This window comes from Canis aureus, chromosome 32, assembly GCF_053574225.1.
Source record: "Canis aureus isolate CA01 chromosome 32, VMU_Caureus_v.1.0, whole genome shotgun sequence".
NCBI lineage: Eukaryota > Metazoa > Chordata > Mammalia > Carnivora > Canidae > Canis > Canis aureus.
The window spans coordinates 32,670,569-32,692,344 of NC_135642.1; the positions used below are offsets into that span (position 1 = coordinate 32,670,569).

General features: G+C 46.9%; 1 protein-coding gene across 2 annotated transcripts in view; it reads right to left on the bottom strand.

Moving 5' to 3' along the window:
• Positions 1-1,187: 1,187 nt before the first annotated feature.
• CA12 (carbonic anhydrase 12) overlaps positions 1,188-21,776 on the bottom strand; it is a 53,463-nt gene continuing 32,874 nt past the window's right edge. The window contains exons 3-11 of one of the 2 annotated variants that reach the window (XM_077881375.1): positions 21,410-21,589; positions 20,420-20,562; positions 17,530-17,625; positions 16,623-16,686; positions 16,298-16,455; positions 15,260-15,386; positions 5,461-5,493; positions 4,508-4,595; positions 1,188-3,733 (exon numbers count right to left, since the gene is read on the bottom strand). In XM_077881375.1, the coding sequence (XP_077737501.1) occupies positions 3,661-3,733; positions 4,508-4,595; positions 5,461-5,493; positions 15,260-15,386; positions 16,298-16,455; positions 16,623-16,686; positions 17,530-17,625; positions 20,420-20,562; positions 21,410-21,589 (962 nt within the window). In that variant the 3' untranslated portion in view covers positions 1,188-3,660. The remainder of the gene's footprint in view (positions 3,734-4,507; positions 4,596-5,460; positions 5,494-15,259; positions 15,387-16,297; positions 16,456-16,622; positions 16,687-17,529; positions 17,626-20,419; positions 20,563-21,409; positions 21,590-21,776) is intronic. The other variant, XM_077881376.1, reaches the window with a different exon arrangement.

Sequence of the window (21,776 nt, forward strand, 5' to 3'; positions counted from 1 at the left end):
ACCCATGGCTCTTGCCACCACATGCCCCTGATCATCAACCCCAATGAATCTTGAGTTCAGGGAAAGGGGAGAAAAGCTATGGAGGGAGGAGGGAGGGAGATGACTTCTGTTGCTCATGTTAGTCTCCCCCCTCCCCTGCAGTCCCAGCCCTATTAGCATGGGAGCAAGTGCAAAGGAATGAGAGTTGCACGGGTACTTTGTGAGTGCCTTGTTCCACCTGTCCTCACCTCAGAAGGATTTAGCATCTGAGAGGGTGAACTGAAGAACACCTGTGTTCTGACTGAAGAGACCATCAAAACCTGGAGGTTTATAATGTTTCTATTTCAAAGCTGAGCCTGCTGCTTTATCACCTACTGGAGCAAGATTACCCTTGGACAGTTCATCTCTTTCCATCCTTGGGCAACTGAAGTGAAAATTTGTTTGGATTTGGAAGCTTTTCTAAATAAACAAACAATGATGGTGCCTGTTTATAACCTTGACAGGATGCCTCTTTCAGCAAACCAGAGGTGAAATCTGCATTTAGATAAAAAATTACATGAAAGATGACAGCATGCTTGGAAAAAAAATCCAAAATAGGTACCAGGCAACCAAGAGAGGCTACCAATCTACTCAGTGCAATGCCTAGTGAAGTAAAGAGGCATAAGACCCATTCTCTATATTCATGTCATTTTGATTGGGAATGCCTCCCTCTTTCCATCCTTCTGTTCAAATTTGACTTATTTTTTAAGGCCCAGCTTAGATAACATCTTCTCTCTGAGCCTTTGCCTGATTATTCTGGACTTCTCAGCTCCACTGTGTGATCCCAGGGCCATACACATCACAGGCCTCCATCCTCAGTAAAATGATTAAGTACACCAGTGCGTTTTCCTTTGGAGCCAGGTTATTTTTTTAAAAATTTTATTTATTTATTCATGAGAGACAGAGAGAAGGAGGCAGAGAGACAGGCAGAGGGAGAAGCAGGCTCCATGCAGGGAGCCCAGTGTGGGACTTGATCCCCGGTCTCCAGGATCACACCCTGGGCTGAAGGGAGGCACTAAACCACTGAGCCACCCAGGGATCCCCTTGAGCCAGGTGTAAAACACTATAGCCAAGTGACATTTGTTCTGATCAGTTACCTGTCACCATAGACTGGGAACTACAAAGTGCTTTGCCAACAGTAAAGTTTTAACCTTTCCAAAAATTCAGTCTGATGTGAAAAACATTTTATTTATAATTTCTCATATTTATAGTTTATGTCTTCATTACAATCATTCTTATAATAAATACAGAAGTGCTAAGCAGACCATCGTCACAGTGGCCTATGGTCCCTCCGAGGCACAGGGACAGAGGGGTGCTGCAGATCCCGGTGCTTCCCAGTGGTGCTCAGGAGGCCTCCAGAGAGTTTAGTGAAGGGGAGAAGAATTTAAAATCTGAACTTGAAATGGGATTAATAGCCAATGCAACGAAATTCTAGAGTGTCTATTAAGGAAACAGGTATAAGTTTTTACTATTTGTACCAGATGATACTAAAGAAACAGAAGAAAGACACTCAAGCTCTCTCCCATTAGTGAGAAGCAAAGAAGCCAGGGCCTTTCCTGTGTCCTTTCCACACCTGGGCCTTGTTTTTGTGATCTCTACTTGTGCACCCAGCACAGCACCCAGGCCCTCCGGGGGGTACACACGTGCCACAGTGCTGATTTCCTTTAGTGGCAGCTGTGTCAGTGGAATGAATGAGAACCTGACCAGAGGCTTCCTATTCCAAAGCAGGGTCCTCAGGAGTCCAATACCGATTAGCAAGGAAGTTGACTGTTGATTGTTGGTCTTCTGCTTGCCTCCCTAGCTTTGCGTTATCTCAGCCACAGGGTAGGAGAAATGCCACTGTTTTCATGGCCCAGTAAATCTCACTTTTTATGAACGGCTGCTGTGCCAGGTACAATGATCTCATTGTTCTCTTGCAAAATTTGTCCATAAAAGGTGGACAGTCCCAGGGCTCTGGAGTGATTTAGGTTGGCTTCTGATGGGAAACTTTGGGCCAAGGCCAAGGAAGCATCACCTTATTCACGTTGCTCTGTCATGAGGGTTGTCCCTGTTGTCGTTTGATCAGCATCAGGCATGCTAATGGCTAGGCTAGGAATGTCACCCCAGGCTCCAGGGCTGTCAGAGATTTTGTGTACACACATCTGAGTGTTCATTAGGTCTTTTGTAACTCTGTTGAGCAAACTATAGCCACAAAGCCATGGGGCTTGCCATCTCTACAAAAAGTCTTGATGGTAGAGAAGGGGGAAGACTTCTCAGAGTCAAAGGGAGGAGTAGAAGGAAAAATATGCTATAAAGAAACCATGCTTTGATGGTTTCCGAATGAGAATGAGAAACCATCTCATGTCCGAATGAGATGAGGAATCAGGAAGTTCTCCGTGAACTGCAAGGTACGGGATGAGGTCAGTGGTGGAGGCCCCTTCCCAATCATGGAACTAACTGGCCTCCATGGGGCTTTTACACCCATGAAAGGGTTAAGTCTTCTCAGAAACTGTGACTTGGGTGGAAAACCATGAAAAATTTTTGTTAACATTCCATTATTATTGCTCCCTAAATACCAGGATGCCCTCACCCTGCACAGATAGCTTCCTGCTTCCATAGCTTGAAAATAGATTATAACCAAGCCATGCCTGAACATCCTCAAGGTCAGGGAAGTAGGTAATCCCAATTCCAGATTGGCAGGAGGGATCCCACAGAAGTGTCAGACATGAGCTTTGGGCAAGAGACCAAGCTCTTCGGTCATTTTGCTTCTGCCTATTTCCTCTAGGTTCAAACGCAGTTTGGGTCATCTCAGAAGCCATGTCTACTCTAGGAGAGAGAAAACAACAATGCTTTTCTAGGAATAGCCTAATTATAAAGTCTGTGAAGTACAAAGCATAACTGCCCCATGACAGGAGGTTGGCTTTGGGTTTAATATTCTGTCCTCACACTTCTGACTCCAGTTCTGACTTCAGAGTGATTTCCTCCAGCCCTTCTGTGTCTTCTTCTCTCCCTCTCAGGTCCATTCAGTGCATTTGATCTAAAGGACAGGACTTGGGAGACGCCTCTACTGTGTTTCAAAGACTGTCTTTTGTTTTCTTTAGGTCTCTTACACCTTGACCCTTTCTGAATCATTCTTCCTCCCAGTTGTAAGATCAGACCAAAAGTTTTGTCATAGCAGAATGAACTCAGAGGAAGACAACAACCCCTTCCCTGAGGAAAGAAACTGAGCCTCAAAGGTAAAACCTAAACAGAGAGTGCACGTTCTGGTCTGAAAGCTTGTTGGACAAGAAGCAGAATTTCCAGGATCCTTGAACCACACTAAAGCGAATCCCTGGATGAAAATGTTTTCTGACCTGTAACAGCCCCCAGTGGATGACTTGAATTTGTGCCCCTAGAATCCAGACAACTTAATGGTCTCACACAGATGAAGCAGACAGCTTAGAGTTCCTGCCTCATTGGTGAGTTCTTCCCATCCACACATTATCCTGGCAGTGACTGTGGCATCAGGATGGCAGGGTATCCACCTAGAGGTCCTGCATGGGTCTGGAGCATTTGTGGGTTGACCTTCAGGCAACCCTCAGGTATTTCAAATGTCTAGGGAGCCACAGTGTGTAGTGTGCAAAGCAAAGTTCTTGCTTGGATGTGCCTGGGAGTTCTGAGGCCTCAGGCATGGGCTTCAGTCTCCTTCTTGATGGCTGGCTTGTAAATGACTCCTTTGTTGTCACCTTTTTTGCTACTGGAACAAGAAGAACACATGAGTCTCAGTTAAAAAGAAGAGGCAAACAGAGAGCAGCCTAATTCAACTATGGAATGGGATGAATTTTAGCGGTCAGATTCCTCTCATGGGGACTTTTCCCCTGTTCTGTTGGTCTTAGGAGGAATGCCCCCCAAATAAAGCACTAACCAAGAAGGAACTTCGTCATTTTCCAACTGTTTTCTTATAACAGCTGATAGTACTAGACTTCCATTTTAAACAAGATCTCCTTACAACCCCAACTTCCAACCTTTGATTCCACAATATTCCTGGAAAATTGTTTTTTTATATACCAGAAAAAAATAAATTTGGTTTTAGAAAAATCAAACATGACAATAAAAACATTAGCAAAGGGCATTAATAGCTAATGTGAGTTATTGGTCAAGTTTTCCTTCATTCCTCTTTTTGGATTCAGAAACAAACAAAGCAAAAAACCCAGATGTAAATATGTTAGAAAGAAGACAGCCTTACTGCTTGTGTTTAGGCAAATGCCCGTCCCCCCAAATCAAGAGACTTGTCTTAAGGTGTAAGCCACGGCAGTAGGGCCGGCAGACACACTTCCACCTCTGAGTATAATGATCCAGTGTCTCATGCAGAGGAGACTGGGGGCAACGGTGTTTGAGAAACAGCACTCCTAGGATAAGTGTCGGTACAGATGACGGCGGCTCTTCATTCTGCAGACCACCTTCCCAGACAGATCAAGCCTCATGGACAAATAAGCTACTTAACTCTCATTCTGAACTAAAACCAGCTTACCTCTTCTTTCTTCTGAAAAGCCAAATGGACACTGCCAGGACAACACAGATGCCAAGAACGCCAGCCAGGACCACGGAGAGGATGATGCCTGGTCAAGAGGCAGTGAACATGCATTACATTCCCTCCTTCCCCTGCATCTCATCCCATGGCACATGGATGTGAAGTCAAGTGACAGCAGTGTAATCTGCCATAGAAAGCTATAATTTCCCCATTTCTGTTCTCAGGTTCTGGTCTTTGGCTTAGTAGAACTGGCCAGATTACTTAGAGGGGGCCATTTGCAAACTGTAGTGATTCTCCAGCCAAGGTTTGCAGAGTTGCACCAGGATCATCTGAAGAACTTGTTTAGGATATAGACTGTTTTTGAGCCCGAGCATCAGAGAGAGATTCAGTATAGAGTGGGGCCCAGGAATCTGCATTTTTACAAATAGCTCTAGCTGAGGTTAATGTACATGGTTCATGAACCATACTTGGAGCAGCTCTGGGCTACAGAATAAGAATGTGCTCTATCTTGGCTTGCTGGATTTAAGGCCCACTGGGAAGCCTCTATTGACTTAGCTCCCATGCTCCATTGCACAGTCCTAAACATTCCAAAACAACCAGGAGCCCTTTGCTTAGATCACTGAGCTAATCACCCAGCCCCCGCACTGGACTGAGGTCTGTTCTTAGGCAACAGCTTCCCAGCATGGCCAACAGAAGGTCTTGGTCAGGCTCACTGAATGTACGCATGCTGTAGAGTGATTAGGTCTTTCATTACAGAAGCATTTGATTGGCATTTCACTTTGAATCATAGAGTGACCTGAAGGTAGGACCCACAGCAAGGAGAGGACCAGGAGCTAGAGCGACAGCACAGAGAAGCAGGGGAAAATGGGCTTGGAAGTAATCACGGGCCCAGATCGCACCAAGAATCACAGCAATCACCCAGCTGCAGCATGCAAGGCCAGCAGGCCACATACCCAGACTCAGTCCTGCGTACGTTAGGTCTTGCACTTCAAAGGGGAGAGGAAAAGGTTGAAAATTAACCACGTCAAACTATGGCAGATTTGACTAGTGTGTTGGGCCAAGCCCTACCTTTTGTTTGGCTGCAAGTACAGGGCTAATGCAGACTTTCTGGGAGTATTCACTCTTGACTCAGGTGCCTGATGGTTTAGAGGCAATTGTGCACCTCGGGAATTCACACTGTCTCCCTCTCCAGTTCTCCTTTATCACAGCAGTCTCTTAGCTAGGGCAAGACTTCAGTTTTTAGTACAACATGGCTAAAGTGGAAGATGAGGAAGGGTAAGGATCAGAGTCCACTTGGGCAGGCTATTATCTGCTTCTCAGATACCTACCCTTCTTCATTGGTAAGGAATCTGTCAGGTTCTAGCTGTTTGGGGCTGGCAGGGCTTAGTCTGAAGCCTGTCATTAGACTTCTGCTCCATCCCCATCCAGTCTCGTTGTCATGATTTGGTTGTTTTTGCTTTGGTCCCACTGGGCAAACTGGGGAAACCTCTCCTGATACTAGCCTCCTTTCTTTGCTATGGGAGATTGTGGCTTCTCTCAGGAAGTTACTATTGGGGTGAGTTAGGAGTCCTCAGTGGGGCTGACATAGTGCCCACTATCTGAGGTAAAACTCTCATAGCCCCCTAGGGACCTCCTTGGGGTAGGGTCATGGGTGAACCCATCTTTCTTGAGTAAGACAGAAGAGCCCAGTCATGAAATCCCCCTGGGTTACCCCAGCATGCTTCTTCCAGCTTCTTAGAACTCCTCCCCAATCTCCCAATCAGGTCCTCCATCTACAGAAAGTCTCTGTTATACATACCATCTTGTCTGGTGGGTTTCTGACCTCAGTAGAAACCTCTAGCACATATGTGTGTGTAGTGTGGGTGCTTGTTCCAGTTCACATTGGAAGCCAGAATTGTGCAGATAGTGGCCACCCAGCCTGACACTCAGGAGAGCCTGTGCTGAGCCCACCATGATGACTCAGACCCTGGGAGAGCCCTGGCCAGTTATGAGATGCCAGCAGAGGGCCAGGGACTTACATCTGGGAGCATTTGACACCCTGAGGAGCCAGACCTAAGACTGCAGGATGAGGTTTGCTCACACCCTTTTCCTGTGTGTGACCAGAGTCTAGTGGATTCCTCTGGAGCCATCAGCCCTGTGTCCTTTCCCTACTGTCCTCTTCTACAATCTCCTATTGAGCATGCAGCCTCCCCGGTCTGAGGCTGGCCCCTAGGAGTCTCTGGTCTGGCTTCCCCAGGTGGCCCCAAGCTGTTGGAAGGATAAGCAGAGCAGCTATGGGGAGGAGCTGTCCACAAAGTACAGGCTGGCTGTTGTCTGGCTCTTGCCACCGTCAGTAGCCCATGCCCTCCCAAGTGGCAGAGAGTGGCTCTCATGGCCTCATTCCCTGCCCCAGGCCTCTTCTTAAAACCTGAACACAAGGACCAGTCTGTGGCTCATAACTCAGGCTATGAGTCTCCCCTGGGGAGAGTGTCGGTGTCTGTATAGCATGTGCTGTGTTCTCTGCACAGCCTGTGGCCTCTACACACTGTAATTTGGTATTGGGGCTTTTTTTTTTTTTTTTAAGGTACCTAGAGGCAACCAAGGCTTCTAAGATCTTAAAAACAACAACCCGAAACTCCCAACTAGTCATGGTTACTTTTCCAAGCCTTTTGATGAAATATACTGTTGTTCTTTGTTCCTGAAGCTCCAGATGCTTGTGGTACCGAGCCAGTTCTTTCCACATAAGACCACTAGTAAGCCTAACCACCTGGCTAAGCCATCCAAACTGGACGGTTTCTAAAGTCATCACTTTCACAGTCACCTCAAACATTCTGAGAGCCACACAGGCCCCCAGACAGCTGAGTAACCCTATTGCAGTTTGGATGAGGAGCCCCCAGGGAGCTTAGGGAGCAGAGCCAAGTCTACAGAAGCAAGGCCCCCAGGGATGAGACTTTTCCCAAGAGCCCATGGCCCAGGTTGGTGGCTTACCTGGAGGGAAATCTGGCTGCCCTTGGCTGTATTAGGTCCTATAAACAAAGCCTTATTTAATCCAGGGCTCTAACCAGATTCCTGGCTCCTAGTGAGGGCCTACATTGCCTTTCCGTGGGAATAATGAAATGAGCAAGCAGCCACCGAGACAAGGAAAGCCCCAGAGCCTGGGACAGGTGACTGTCAGCCAAGACTCTGATGCAGCAAAAACAAAGTAGCCTGACCGGGCAAGCTAAGAGCTTAGGCCACTATGAAAGAGGAGTGGCAGGAAGGGTGTCCCCTCATGAAAATTCTACCCCTAAGGAAGCCCAGGGAGGGAGGATGTTGGGACTCTGCTCCCTGCCTGCTGAGACGGCACCAGCCATCAAGGAGGCAGGACTTCCCTGTAGAGAGGGAAGGAGCCCACAGGGCTTGGGTCCCATTCCGCTACCTCACAGAAGAGGGAAAGTCAGTAAGACTTTGGGGGGCACAGGGGTAGGTGTTGGGGCAACTGGAGAAGTAGAGCCCAGAGAGAGAAGCCATAGCCTGCGTGACAGCAGAGCCTCCGGGATGTCGTGGAGAACCGGGGACACAGATGATGGAAGGAGGGGCACAGCCAGAGAAACTCATTTACAGATTAAACAAAGAAATGGCTTGTTTCTAAACAGCAGGTAAGACGGGCAGTTCCCACTGAAGATCGAGACGGGAGACACAGAGACAGGCTGGTCGGCAGAGAGGGCCCCCAAGAGCCACCCGCGAGAACACAGGGAAGCGGCTTCTGAGCCGCTTGCTAAGAGGGTGCAGGCCCCACAGAGGGGGAGAGCTACCTGCTGTCCATAAAGTGCTCTGGTTCGGGTCAGGGGGAGCCAGGAGAGAAGGAAATCACAGGTGCGGACCTTGATGCGCACATGCCTCTCCCGGGAGGTACAGATCCCCGGAGAAGACAGACAGACAGACGAGCTGCTGGCCCCAGGACATTGCTACAGTCCAGGCTGCCTCAGGAGCTGCAGCGTCCGCGGCTACCTTGCAGGGCCGAGGGATGCGCTTAGCTGCCTTCGAGGTCTACTGAAGCCTCAAGTGCACACGCAGGAAAGCCCAGCGGAAGGAACAAGCACCCCATTTACACAGCTTGCAGTTCCAGGAACACCTCTAGCATTTTTTAGGTCTGCTTGCAGGTCTGTTTATTCAAACAGAATACAACCCTTTTCCTTTCAAAATATTAAAGTACGGGCTGCTTCGGTGACGTCTTACATAGTCGTACCTGTGTCTGTCTGTACATATGTACATGTCTTATGCATGTGTGTGTATACATGCCTTTAGCTGCCTCCAGCATTAATTAAAAGAGATGAGAAGTTTTGGTTTAGCAAGGATTTGATCATTTAAATACATAAAATCCCCTTTTGGATGATAAAAGCTCTTATTATTATGCTTACTACAAGTCCTGGACTGAAATAACAGAGATGCTAGTCCCTTCTTTGGATGAGGCTTTGGTAAGAAAAGCAAGGAAGCTGCCCTCAGTGGCCACAGAACACAACTATCTTTGGAGAACATACTTAACTGGGGAGCTTTTCTTATTGATACCAAGCAACCCAAAAAAGAAATAATTTCTACAAATAAATCAGGGGAAAAGCTACCACCAGGTTACATGAGGGAGCTGGATTGCTACAGCCATGATAGGGATTGGGGGCTTTGCCTTCCAGTGGCAGGACTGCAGGCCCAGGACAGAGAGCCCCATTGCTCTGAGGGGCCCAGATTCTGGAGCAGTAGGCTTGGGTTACTGAGCTTAGTACTAATACTTAGTACTCTCAGCTCCCTTCAAAGGCCAGGCTCAGGCTGTCTGTGGCTGAGGGAATGGTAGGTGGTGGGACTGGAGCCTTTTATTCCTTTCAGGCCGGAGCAATAGAAAAAGCCTGACGACAACAGCTCTAGGCTACTCTCTCCCCCAAGACTTCGAAACTTGAAAGCCAAATTCTGATCTTTAATGTTTCTTAAACAAATGGATTGATGTGAATGCTGCTGGCAAACTGAAAACAAAGCAACATAAGACTGGAAACTAAACCTAAAATCGTTCTGCAGAGGGGACCCTGGAGAGGGGAGGGGTAGGGAGATGGTCAGTTATACTCTTTGGTAGTGAACACCTGGCACAGTGCCTGCCACAAAGGTAAGGTGCCAGTCGTCCGTGTCCCTAGGGGGCTTGGAGTGTGGGGGGCATAATCTAGACTTGCTGATTCCCTGTTTCTGTATGGCTGTAAGCCATCCCCCTGTGGTATGCTAAGAACCGTAACAGAGATTGATGGGCTGTTCTAGCTGCACTGAAGGAAACTACAAGTCACCTTCCGGGGAACGGGGAAGATTTCTGGGATCATAGGATTAGAGTTGAGTTTTGAAAGGGTTTTTCAGGTGAGAGAAGTGAGGGCCATCCCAGGCAAAGGGAATCGTGTGTGCCGAAGTTAATAATGTGCACACCTCCAAGCAGTGCCATGCTAAGGGAGGCCCTGCAGGGTGTGGATGGGTGCCAGGGGGAGAAATGCTGGAAAGACAGCTAGGGGCACCTCACCAAGGGTGGGCCCAGCTTTCTGACTTTCCACCTGGTCTGCTCTGTGCCAGAGGCTTGCTGTTAGGAGCAAGAGAATATCCACACTGGGGTTTTCTGTTCCCCCATCGTGCCTGACTTGGGGTGTGCTCTGGAGACGTGGCATATTAAATTGCCCTAGATCAAGGGACTAGGGACTTCTTAGCACATTTGACAATTACTCCCAACTATTCAGCCCCCTTTACCCAGGGGCATTTGAAGGTGGGAACTCTTCTGGTCTTTTATTTGGATACCTTCGTAGACTTGATGATACTTTCCATCTAAGAGATTTTATTTAAAAATAGGAACTTTTAGAAACACAAGGTCAGTAACAACAAAACATACATTCTGGTCTCAAAAAGTAGATAATTAGCCATCTTAGCTTTGTAAGATTTTTTTTCCCTCTTTTTTAAAGGTTTTATAAAACTGCCCAGGTCTCTCAGGGTCAAGCAGCTTCTAATTGCGCTACTCCACATACGTACCAGGGGTGAAAGCCCAAACCCTCTACTGTCTAGCGCTCTTGTCTAGGTATACGTCAGCTGGCTCCAGGCTCTGCGGTGGGTGACATGCAGTTGCTCAGAGCAAGCCCACTACAGACATGATTATAGAAACTCTTTGGCTTCCCATTGTCCCTAAAAATTTGGCTTCTCATTGTCCCTAAAAATGTCCTTGCCCTGGCATATTAAAAACAGGGCTAGATAAGGTTAACATTTCGGTCTGATAGGCTCTTCCTTTATTACCCATCAGCATCAGGACCCAGTGCTGGTATGTTTAGCTAGGAAGAGGTCATGTTGAAGAAACCAAGAATGAGGCCCCTGGACTGCAAATATTCCTCTGCCATCTTTCTCCTTCCTCACAGAGGGCATCTGACTTCTGTGAGTGTGGGCTGCTCACAGGGTGCGTTCTCCTCTCTGGGATCCCTCCTTGAGGACAATGAATCTTATCTCCTCTCTTCAGCTCAAGTCTTCTATTTGTGCCACTTGGAAGAGGCACTTTCTAAGAGCTAAAAAAAAGGTGCCTCGTGTTTATTTCACCTCTCCACAAAGAGTGGAGAAAGGCAACAAGAAACCCAAGAAACCCAACACACACGAGAAAAAAAGGGTACAAAAGCAAGGAGAAAAATGAGATTCTGAAGCAAGTTGCTGCCTCAGAGGCATCTGGACCCCTGATAAAGTGGTTTGTATACTTCTCTTTAGAGTGGATAGTTCTCTCTCATCCACTTCTCCTAGCCTTGGATGTACCCAGTTATTTAAAAAGAAGGTATATTCAAATTCTAAAAAGATAGAATGGTTTCTTGAATTTGGTTGTTCTACCTTAGTAACCCAACAACCTTTTGGTTTTAGGAGTAACCATCACCAGACTGAAAATATCACATTGTTGGGGTACCTGGGCAGCTCAGTCTGTTTGGCATCCTGACTCTTAATTTTGGCTCAGGTCATGATCTCAGGGTCTTGGAATTGAGCCCCATGTCAGGCTCCATGCTCAGTGTGGAGTCTGCTTGTCCCTCTCCTCCTGCTCCTCTCCCATTTGCACACACACTCTCTCTCTCAAATAAGTAAATAAAAAAATTTTTTTCAAGTTAAATTTAAAAAGAAAATATGCTGTAATAGAATAAAGACCAGGGCATTTGAAAACTCCAGAATCCTGAGATATGAATGAAAAAAAAAATCAGTCTGACCCTAGACAGAGTCTTTGTGCAATTCCTGGTCCTCAACCCTGCCTCTCCGGCCTTGGAGACATTTGGAAATGTCTGGAGACATTTTTTGGCAATCAGAACTGGAAGGATATTACGGGCTTCTAGTGGGGAGAGGCTAGGGATGCTGCAAGTGCTACAGTGCAGAGGACAGCCCCCAGTAAGTATTATCCAGCCCAAAATGTCAATAACACTAAGATTGAGAAACCTTGTCCTAGGGCTAAATCATAGTTAGACTACCTAAGTCTGTCTTTAAGGACAGACTGCTACTTCTTTTTCTTTTTTTCAGCATTTTATTATTTTTTAAAGTTTTTTTTAAATTCAATTTAGTTAACATATAGTGAATGTATTATTAGTTTTAGGGGTAGAATTTTTTTTTTCAGGAGTAGAATTTAATGATTCATCAGTTGCATATAACACTCAGTGCTCATTATATCACATGCCCTCCTTAATGCCCGTCATCCAATTACCCTATCACCCACCTACCTCTTCTCCAGCTGTTTGTTCCCTATAGTTAAGAATCTCTTATAGTTTGCCTCCCTCTCTGTTTTTATCTTATTTTATTTTTCTTTCCCTTCCCCTATGTTCATCTGTTTAGTTTGTTAAATTCTATATAGGAGTGAAATCATATGGTATTTGTCTTTCTCTGACTGACATTTCTCTTAGCAAAATACCCTCTAGTTCCATCCATATCATCGCAAGTGGCAAGATTTTATTCTTTCTGGTGGCTGAAGGACAGGTTGGTACCTCTTAAGGACAGAAACCAAGTTCTTTATTCCTTTTCTAAGCACAGTTGAGGAAAAAGCATGCTCAAGTTAAATGATTGAGTCCCAATTATTCCAATTTGGCTAAACCTCAGAGCCTACCCTCAAAATCCTTGCACTTTCTCTCCTAGAGGATTTCCTTAACATTACTTTTCTCCTGGCAAAATACTCCAAGTCGATAGTTCCTATTAACTTCCAGAGAAAACCCTGAATAAATCAGACCCTAATTACAAGCCTGCCTCAATGGAAGAATGTACAAATAATTGAGTCTGAATTGTTTAAGGTTCACACTGACAAACAGGCTCACCCTGAAACGGCCTGTTACAGTCTGAGGCCCCTTCAGGTTGGTGTTAGAGGGACCTCATGAATGCAGGTGCCCCTGAGGGATGAGATTTGGGGCTTCACTCTTTTGGGGCCGCCCTCCCCACTGCTCCTTGGGAAGCAGCCCCATTATCTCCCTGCATCTCCCAGAAGTGAGCGAGAAGGGACAATTCTGGCCAAGTTTCTATAATCAGCCTCCAAATGAACAGGTTTGCCTTGGACTGCCATGGTTTCTGACTCTAAGGGGAGAGCTAGGCCCAGCCTGGGCTCTTAGAAATAACAGTTCTGGGTGAACTATGCAGGAAAGACAGTGGCAAAGCTGCATTTGGGCTTTGATCCTGTCTCCAGGCTTCTGCTGAGAGGCCCCTCAAGCTCCCCAGCTAGACTAGGAGAGTCTACTGAAGCGTTCTGCTACAGGCCTGACTCCATTACCCACTCCATGAGCACCAACTTAGACCTGAGCCGGTCTAAGAAGATGGCTAATTATTCCCAATGCCACAGCCCATTGTTACAAGTGGAGGTTACTTTGGGAAGTCACACTCAAGTTCCTGCATGGTTTCTTCTGATCCTTTGTAACTGTCCTCAAACACTGACCCTGCAACGTAAAGTGAGGATGGGCAGTTGTTAGTGTCTGCTTAGAATCACATCACATGTTAGCACTGAAAGGATGTCAGCTCACCTAGCCCAACCTAACATTCTGTGGCTGAAGAAACCAAGGCCAAAGAGGGGACATGATTTGCTTACAACATACAACCAGGAGGAAACAAATTCAGGCTTTGAACCCAGGTCTTCTGACTATAGGGGGAATATTTATACCATAATCCCTTGTGACTTGTATAGACCAGCCCAGAGAAGAGATCTGATTATTATCCTTGAATCACAAACAAAATACTACCTTATCTACATGGGCCCAGCCCTTTGCCTCCAGGTAGAGTTTTTATGTTTTTTATTTTATTGAAGAGTTGAAGTATTTTCCCTTTAATACTTGTGTACTACATACTTCATTCAGAAGAATAGGAAAAAGAGAAAGTTATATCCAAAAGAGATCATAAAGGGATAATTCTGTACATTTGAGGCATTTCCTAGAAAAGAAGTTGACAGTCATCATCAAATACATTCTCAATGTTTAGGAAGGGTCATTGGTCACAGATGCAGTTTTCAGACCAGAAAATTGAGGAAAAAGAGGGACATAACCTTCACCAGTGGTATTTGGAGAGGAGAGCACAAAAGATAAATTCTTGGGCAGTTCTTGATTCAGTAACTGACAGAAGGACATAATTCCAACCATACGTATGGGAGAGTCCAGAAGGGCATGTTTCTAAAGCTTTCTGGCAAGGGCCTTGAAATACAATCTTCCTGTGTGTAACTAGGCTTAGTCAGTGGTAGTTATAATCTCACACAGTAAGAAAGGAACGATGACAACCACAAAAGTACACCAGGTGAGATAAGAAGATCTGATTCTCCAGCACATGGGTTAACGGGGTCATCTTTAGATATGATCACCTGGCCCAGCTCAGCCACAAGTGATGAGAGGGGATCATGTGGAACTCCCACAGACCTACCTTGCTTCTAACCACTTGCGATTCCCATATTGGGAGTGGCTCAAGAATCTACAGTGAGAAGGTGAACTTGGAGGTTTGAAGAAGGGTGTAGGCCCCAAGAGTTCTCCCTCACGTGTTTCCATGGACCCCCAGCTTCCGACAGTATTGACACAGGTATTGAACAGATAAAGATGTTAAATGTCCTCCTGGGGAGTTACAGATTTAAAAGGAAGAACTAAGCTTTCATAGCATTAGGAATAAACCAAACTTTAAGCATCATTCAGTATAGCTCCTGTGGGCCTGTACTTCAGTAAGCTTAAGGAGATGAGACAAAAGGGCAGTGAATGCAGAGGCTTTCTTGCCTGATGGGTCCTGCTATATTAACCATGAGCTGCTGTGGCTACAGATGTGCATTATGCCCACTCTAAAGCCTTACAGAGGACCTTCTGTGGACGTTGGTGATGCTCATGGTACCGTGAATCACCTGGCAGGGCTGAAGATGGGCCTTGATGCCAAGAAAGCCTAGGGTAAGAAGTTAGGAGCTTGATCTCATGAACAGTCCTACTGTCTGTCTTAAGAGAAGAGTGGTTCTCCAGAGGGGATGTCTCAGAACATCCTCTCTTCCCCAGCTGTGGGAGACTCCCAGATTTAATGAGGCTCTGCTCCAGATGCCAAGAGGCCCTGGCTAGCAAACACTAGCCACAGAGGCTCAGGGAAGTCAAGAGCAGTGAAGGGAGACCTCAGTAAACCCACACACAGTAGTTTCTTACACACCCTGGTTTCCTTGGCAGCCAGAGTACTCTTAAACCACCTCCTAAGGGCATCCGTGACAGGGCACCCAAGGACAGGGCACCCAACTTCATATAGAATGGGTGTCTTGGTACCACACTCCCCCGACACACCACATCTTCTCACCTTGTCGGAAAGAGGTGTACACTTGCCTCTCATCAAACTTCTGAACCCGCCGGAAGTTGTTGACCATTTCTCTAGGGGATGGGTCATCCACATATGTGTAGTACAGAGCAGTCTCCAAGGCCAGCAGCTGTAAGGGGAGAAGCAGAAACATACCCCATGGGCAGAGTGATGCTCTCTTGCCTGACCTCAATGAGGAAGAGACCTCTGGGGCTTGGCAAGAGGCATACCAGAAAGCAGTGGAACCCCTTTCATAGTGGAATCACTATGAGCTACTGATCTGAGTAACATAGATAAATGGCAGCAGGTAGGCGGACAGGACTAAAGATGTGATGAATCAGGAGATGAAATGTTTGGGGAAGCAGTAACAGCCTGACCTGGAAACTGCCTTGGAAACCAATTATATAATCTGTGTAGGTGTATGAAAATTCTATGGAACTAGTCATCAGAGGACCTGAGAATCTCTTGCCACCCTCTTTTTTGTTCCTTTTGATGAGGCCATCAGAATGAGCCTTAGGCCCCTCTAATTTAGAGCTGGGTTCCAAATAGGGCCCATTGGAGGAATGCCGTGTCTGTGGGAGGCTGAGGAGCCCCTCTACCACCTAGCAGCTAACAGCACTAACCTCCCTCCAAGCCTTGAGAGGAGGAGACAGACCAGATCACCTGGCACCCAGTCAACCAGACACCTGCTGGGGAGGGGAACGGTGCTATGGCTTTGTCTCTGCCCTGTGAAGGTACTGTGCTCTCTCCCACCACAGAGGAAACACTATCCAGCCACTGAGGAATATATTAGGAAGTGTAGCTGAACAACTCATGTGTAAGGAACTATGGAGATGGGTTCATTTCCCCAGCTTGGCTCAAAACTCCACTTCTGAAGCTCAGCTTGTCATTTCTGCAGTGCTTCCGGGCACCTGCGATATTTGGAGAGGTTCTGCATAGCTGTCAATGAAATTTTAAGTGAGGAAACCAAGTTGTTGATTATGATATGGGTAGGGACCGAGGTGCCACATGGTCTCTGACTCAGAAGGGCACAAGAGTTACCTGCTCCTGGGAAATTTGCACAGGGTTCCGGAAAACTGTCCAGAGCACTGTGGGGTGGCAAGGAGGTGTGGTCAGGGACCCTTTGTAGCGGTAGTACTCTTCAGGCCTCTCAGGAAGCAGCTCTTCAATGCTGAACCCTGGAATGAGCACTTCTTGGCCTGGAGAGACATGTTGGAGAAATGGTGGCAGAGGTGCTGCTGGGCATGTGACTCAGCCTAGGAATGTGACTAGCACCTGCCCTCTGAATTCAGTTTTCTCCAGGTCACATGGGAGTGACTACATCCTTCTCCAACAGAGGATGAATATGCATCCAAGGCCCCCTCACCTTTGTATCTTACATCTTGAAGGTGCCTGAAGATCTTGTCATATGATGGATTGAAGGAGCCCATCTGCAACAGAGACAGGGCAGGTTGAACTGGGACAGAATTCTATAGGCTGAGCCTGGTTCGGCAGTGGCTGATAGAAGGGCTCGGCTAGGGGTACACAGTCGCTGTTACCAAGGTTCTCCCTGAAGAATGCACTTTAATCCCGGGCCGTTAGGAACTTGTCTTCTTGCATCTCAGGATGCGTGACACTGAGTGCTCAAGACACTGGGGCTTGCGTGTCCCCGGGCAAGGAATACAGCTTGTGCTCCTGATTATCAGGCTGGAAGCCTGAAAGCCACAACTAGCATGTGCTCTAACCAGAACTTAAGGGAACCCGGGTTCACGCAAACCAGGTCAGGCAAGTAAGCATGTTGAGAAACAAGGTACATGTTGTCTTATCAGGGAAGAGCATGCAAGCAAATTAGAGAACAGTCTCATTTTCTGGGATTAAGGAAAGAACTCATTCTAGGGTTCATATAAAGAATAGAACTTGGATATTAGGGGTTGTGTAAGGGATTCAGGCACCTGATGAGGCAGCACTGAATGATCCCCACCCTCCCAACCCCCACACATGGGTCCTATCCACCTGGGCAATTCTGTTTCATACAATAGGGTTAGGCATTAGGGCTCACTTTCCCCAATGTTTCAAAAGACATGCCCATTTCTGCTGCCCAGCCACAGAAAGTGCTGCCTCCAGGTCACAAGAGAAGGTACCCTAGTGGGGGACTATCTCCAGCCCTAGAGGCAAGACACAGACAAAACGGGAGTGAGCCATCCATGTCCAACAGACAGGTGTTCATGGACCAAATGCCGAGTCTAATACCACCCTGGCTTCAAATTAGGTAAAATCCCATAGACATCTCTTACCTCTATGAGAACAGCTAGGACGGCGAGGCCCTCTGACTTGTTACTAGCGGCGCTGGCGTTGGGGTACAGGTCCGAGTTATAATGGACGATATGCAGCTGCAGTGAAAGAAACGCTGCTCACCAGGGGATGAGCGACTCATAGGAACCTTTGCTTTTGTGGGGGACTCAAATCCAATGGGGAGGACAAATCCCCTGTACCCTGCCCCAGATAGACCAGGCCTCTCGGACCCTTTCCTTCATGGCCTCCCTAGTTTTCTCTTTTCCCTCAGTCCTGGAGACCAAAAACTCTACCAGGGGAGACTGTCCATCCTATTCATCGTTGTATTCCAGTGTCTGATAGGGTGCTTGGAAAGTACCAGGTATACAGTAGGTACTCCGTGAAGGAATGAATGAATGAATGAATGAATGGGTGTTTATACTAGCCATGAAACAGCTTGGATACTTTGGAGCACTTCTCTCTTCTCTTTCTTTCCTTTTTTTTTTTTTTTTTTTTTTAGAGCAAGAGAGAGATAGTGGGGAAGGGAGAAAAAGAAATTAAGCAGGCTCCATGCCCAGGGCAGAGCCAGATGTAGGGCTCAATCTCACGACTCTGAGATCATGACCCTGAGCTGAAATCAAAAGTCAGAGGCTTAACTGACTGAGTCACCCAGGGGCCCCCTCTGTCTTTTTTCTACCTATTCTGGCGTCTAAGGAAAAGTGGTCCCACGTAACTTGCCCAGCTCAGCCTGGCCAGTCTGCATTTGATCTGGAAGTAGTAGGGGCTGAGGCAGGAAACCTCCAGTGGTAACTTAACTGTAACTGTATCCAGAGCAGGGTCCACACTTATCCCTCAGGTGGAAAAAAAAAAAAAATCACAGCATGGCTTATACAGGTTTTATCAGCCATAATTTAAGATACCAGAAAACAACAATGTTCTTAATCCCTGAATGTAGATTTTACCTTTATAAAATAAAATGCTAAGCTCATTTTTTTTCAAAGCAGGAATTACTTGTCATTATTAAAGTGAGGAAAAAAGAACTTCCTGAGAAATCTTGGATTTAAAAAAGTCTAGGTAAGTATTAAGACATTGTTATGACAAATTCTGACGATGTTTAACCTAATTTTTAATTCAAAAGGTGAGGTTTTATTCTGTATGTTGGCAAATTGAACACCAATAAAAAATAAATTTATTTAAAAAATAAATAAATAAATAAATAATAAATTTATTATTAAAAAAAAAAAAGGTGATGTTAACTGTCCTCCAAAAAATTGTATTAGTAGATAGGCCTAGATATATGATACACATTTTTGTTCTTTCTTTGCCTCTTGGGACTATAACACATTGAGATTTTCTCTGTCTTTTCCTTTTCTCTGTTTTACGTGGTTGTCAATAGAATTCAAGCATATTTTACTGACTACAACTCAATGTTGCCCACATTTCAAGCGACCCTTTCTAATTTTTAAAAATCATACAAAATTGTGCCTTCTTTTAAGTAATCCCCCATTAAAGATTTCTTAGGGGTTCCTCCCTCACCATCTTTCCCCATGAAGGATGCAGCGTGCCACACGACCCCACACCATGTTAGCTCAGCCCAGCTCTGAGAAATGGAGACTTCTATATGGCTAAAACCCTGAAGGTCCTAGATCCTTATTTCTTTTTATAGCTGCCTTTTGAGCTCGTGGTCTGTTTCAGCACTTTTCTTACTGTGTTCAGATTAAATCAAGAGGAGATGAAGAGTAATACAGACAGAAAATAGAATTCCCTGCTGAGATTAAGAGGGTCTTCTTTATAGGACTCAATCCAGAAGAATGGCTACACTTTTAAGGACCCTCCGTAGAGAATCTGCCACTTTTGGGTCACTTTGATGTATTTTCTCTATTATAGATGTGTATGGTCCATCTCCACCAGGCCCTTGGTGATGATGTGGCTTAATAGCGGAAAATATAGTAACTAGAAATATTTTCAAGTGCCCAAATTCTCCCAGCCTACGCCCTAACTCCTTCTTTATTCCCCTTGGGTGAGTAGAAGCCTCCACATTGCAATTAGCCTGAAAGAAATTGCAGTCCTGGAGGTTCGGAGATGGGCCTGGTTTGATATACGTGCACCTGCAAGAGTGCCATCCTATTGGGCCAGACTTACAGCCCCTCCACACTTGTAACTCGACCTATAATCAGCCTGAGACATTAAGCAGTTCAGCAGTTAAGAACAGAGGAGAATGGTCATGTCATTATTTACCTTGGGCTCCACAGGCTGATCAGTAGCATTTATCTCCTTGTATTTATTGCCCTGTAAATATCCAGAACCACATCCCCAAGTCCTATCCCATGGAGCACCTGGGGCACCCCAGTGTACCCCTTGCACACCACTAGTGCAGGAACGATGGCTCCACTCCTCTTTTGTTCTGTTTTGTTTTTTTTGTTTTGTTTTGTTTTAAGATTTTATTTATTATTCATGGGAGACAGAGAGAGAGAAAGAGAGAGAGAGAGGCAGAGACACAGGCAGAGGGAGAAGCAGGCTCCATGCAGGCAGCCCGATGTGGGACTCGATCCCTGGTCTCCAGGATCACGTCCTGGGCTGAAAGCAGTGCTAAACCGCTGGGCCTCCCGGGCTGCACCCTCCTGTTTTCTTTTGGCATTTAGTGCCGCAGAGCGACATAACACAATGCTGTGCCAACATCCCACCCATCCTCTGCATGTTCAGGAGAGGACGGGGCCCAGGACACTGCAAAGAGCTGCAGGGTTGCTGGAGTGGCTCGATCTCGCTGTGCTGCCCCCACCGCCAGGGGTGGGTGTGTGGAGCGTGCAGGCGGCCCTTGCTTGCACTCCGATCGTGCCTGTACCCCAGCCAGGTGGAAGGGTGCCAGACCACCCACCGCCAGGCAGCCTCTGCCAGCCTGACTGCCCCACTCACCTCAGCAGCAAAGTGCTTCCCAGCGACGGTGTGCTCGGAGCCGTGAGGGTCATTCTGGTTCCCCCAGTGGAGGTGCAGCTGGGTGGCCGTGTAGCGGGACCGGAGGCCCTGGATGTGCATGTCCGGGACCAGGTTCAGCCTCACTGTGGGGAGGGGAGCCTTCAGAGCCCTGGCCAGCCCAGCGCTGCCTGAGAGCACCTAGGTAGGCCACACCGGCCTGGGCCCCGACAGGAGGCAGGTGGATGCGGCAATTGGAGACACACAGCCTGAGGGTCAGAAACCTGGTCTCTTCTCCCGAGAATGTCCCCCTTTCCCTAAAGCAATTCTGGTAGCACCAGCACCTTCTCAGGTCCCCTGGGAAAAGGATGGCAGGAGCGCTAATACTAGACCAGTGGGTGGACGATTTTTTTTGTTTTGTTTTTTACATGCCCATGTATCACACACCCAGCTATGAAGGTAGGGCTGTTAATGAAGTACCTGCCAAGCTGCAGAATAATATAACAATAACAAGAGAAATTGCTATTTAGAAGCATCCACTGTATTCCAGATCCCAAAGTACGTAATCTCTAGTCTTCACGGTTCCCATCAATACGTGCATTTTCCAGATGGAAGCTCAAAGAGATTAATATTCTTACCCAGAGTCTCATGATTCATAAGTAGTCAAGCCAGGATTCAAATCCATGTTTGTCGGACGCCAAAGCCTGGGTGACCCCACAATGAATTGCATGGCTCCTGAAGTGTTTGAGCCAAGGGGCCAAAGGACTCAGGCCTGTCCCTTCCCCTTCCCAAGAGATGTGCTTCTTCCAAGAGGTGCCTCCAGCAGCCCCTGAATGGGTGGTCCAGGCATCCCTGGGCTCTCCCAACCCCCAGCCGCCAACCCTTCTCCCGGGTACTTCAGGAGAGCCTCCTCCCTGCCAGATGGGAGAGAGCAGGCCAGGAAGCTGAGGGCAGCTCACATCCCCCTGCAGATCTTAGAGGAATCTCTCTTACCTGAATGGCCATCGTTGGTCAGGATAAACTGCTCATTGGCAGAAACGTTGTAGCCCTGGAACCCAAGGGGTACAAGGCTGGCGTCGTACTGGAGGATGTCATTGTGCAGGTCTATTGGGGACTGCAGCACACCCCCACATGACGGGTACTTCTCAGACCAGCTCTTCTCCCCATTGGGACCTGGAAGCCCAAAATTTAGTCAGTTTTCCACTAAAGTTTTTTTCCTCACTTTCTAATTCTGTGTTCAATACCATTATTCCTTTTCTCCTCTTAATCCCCAGAAGTACATTCTTCAGGGCCCTGAAATCTCAGCCTAGTGCCTGCTTGCTCTTTTTTTAAGGGATGTGGGGAAAGAACTAGAAGAGCC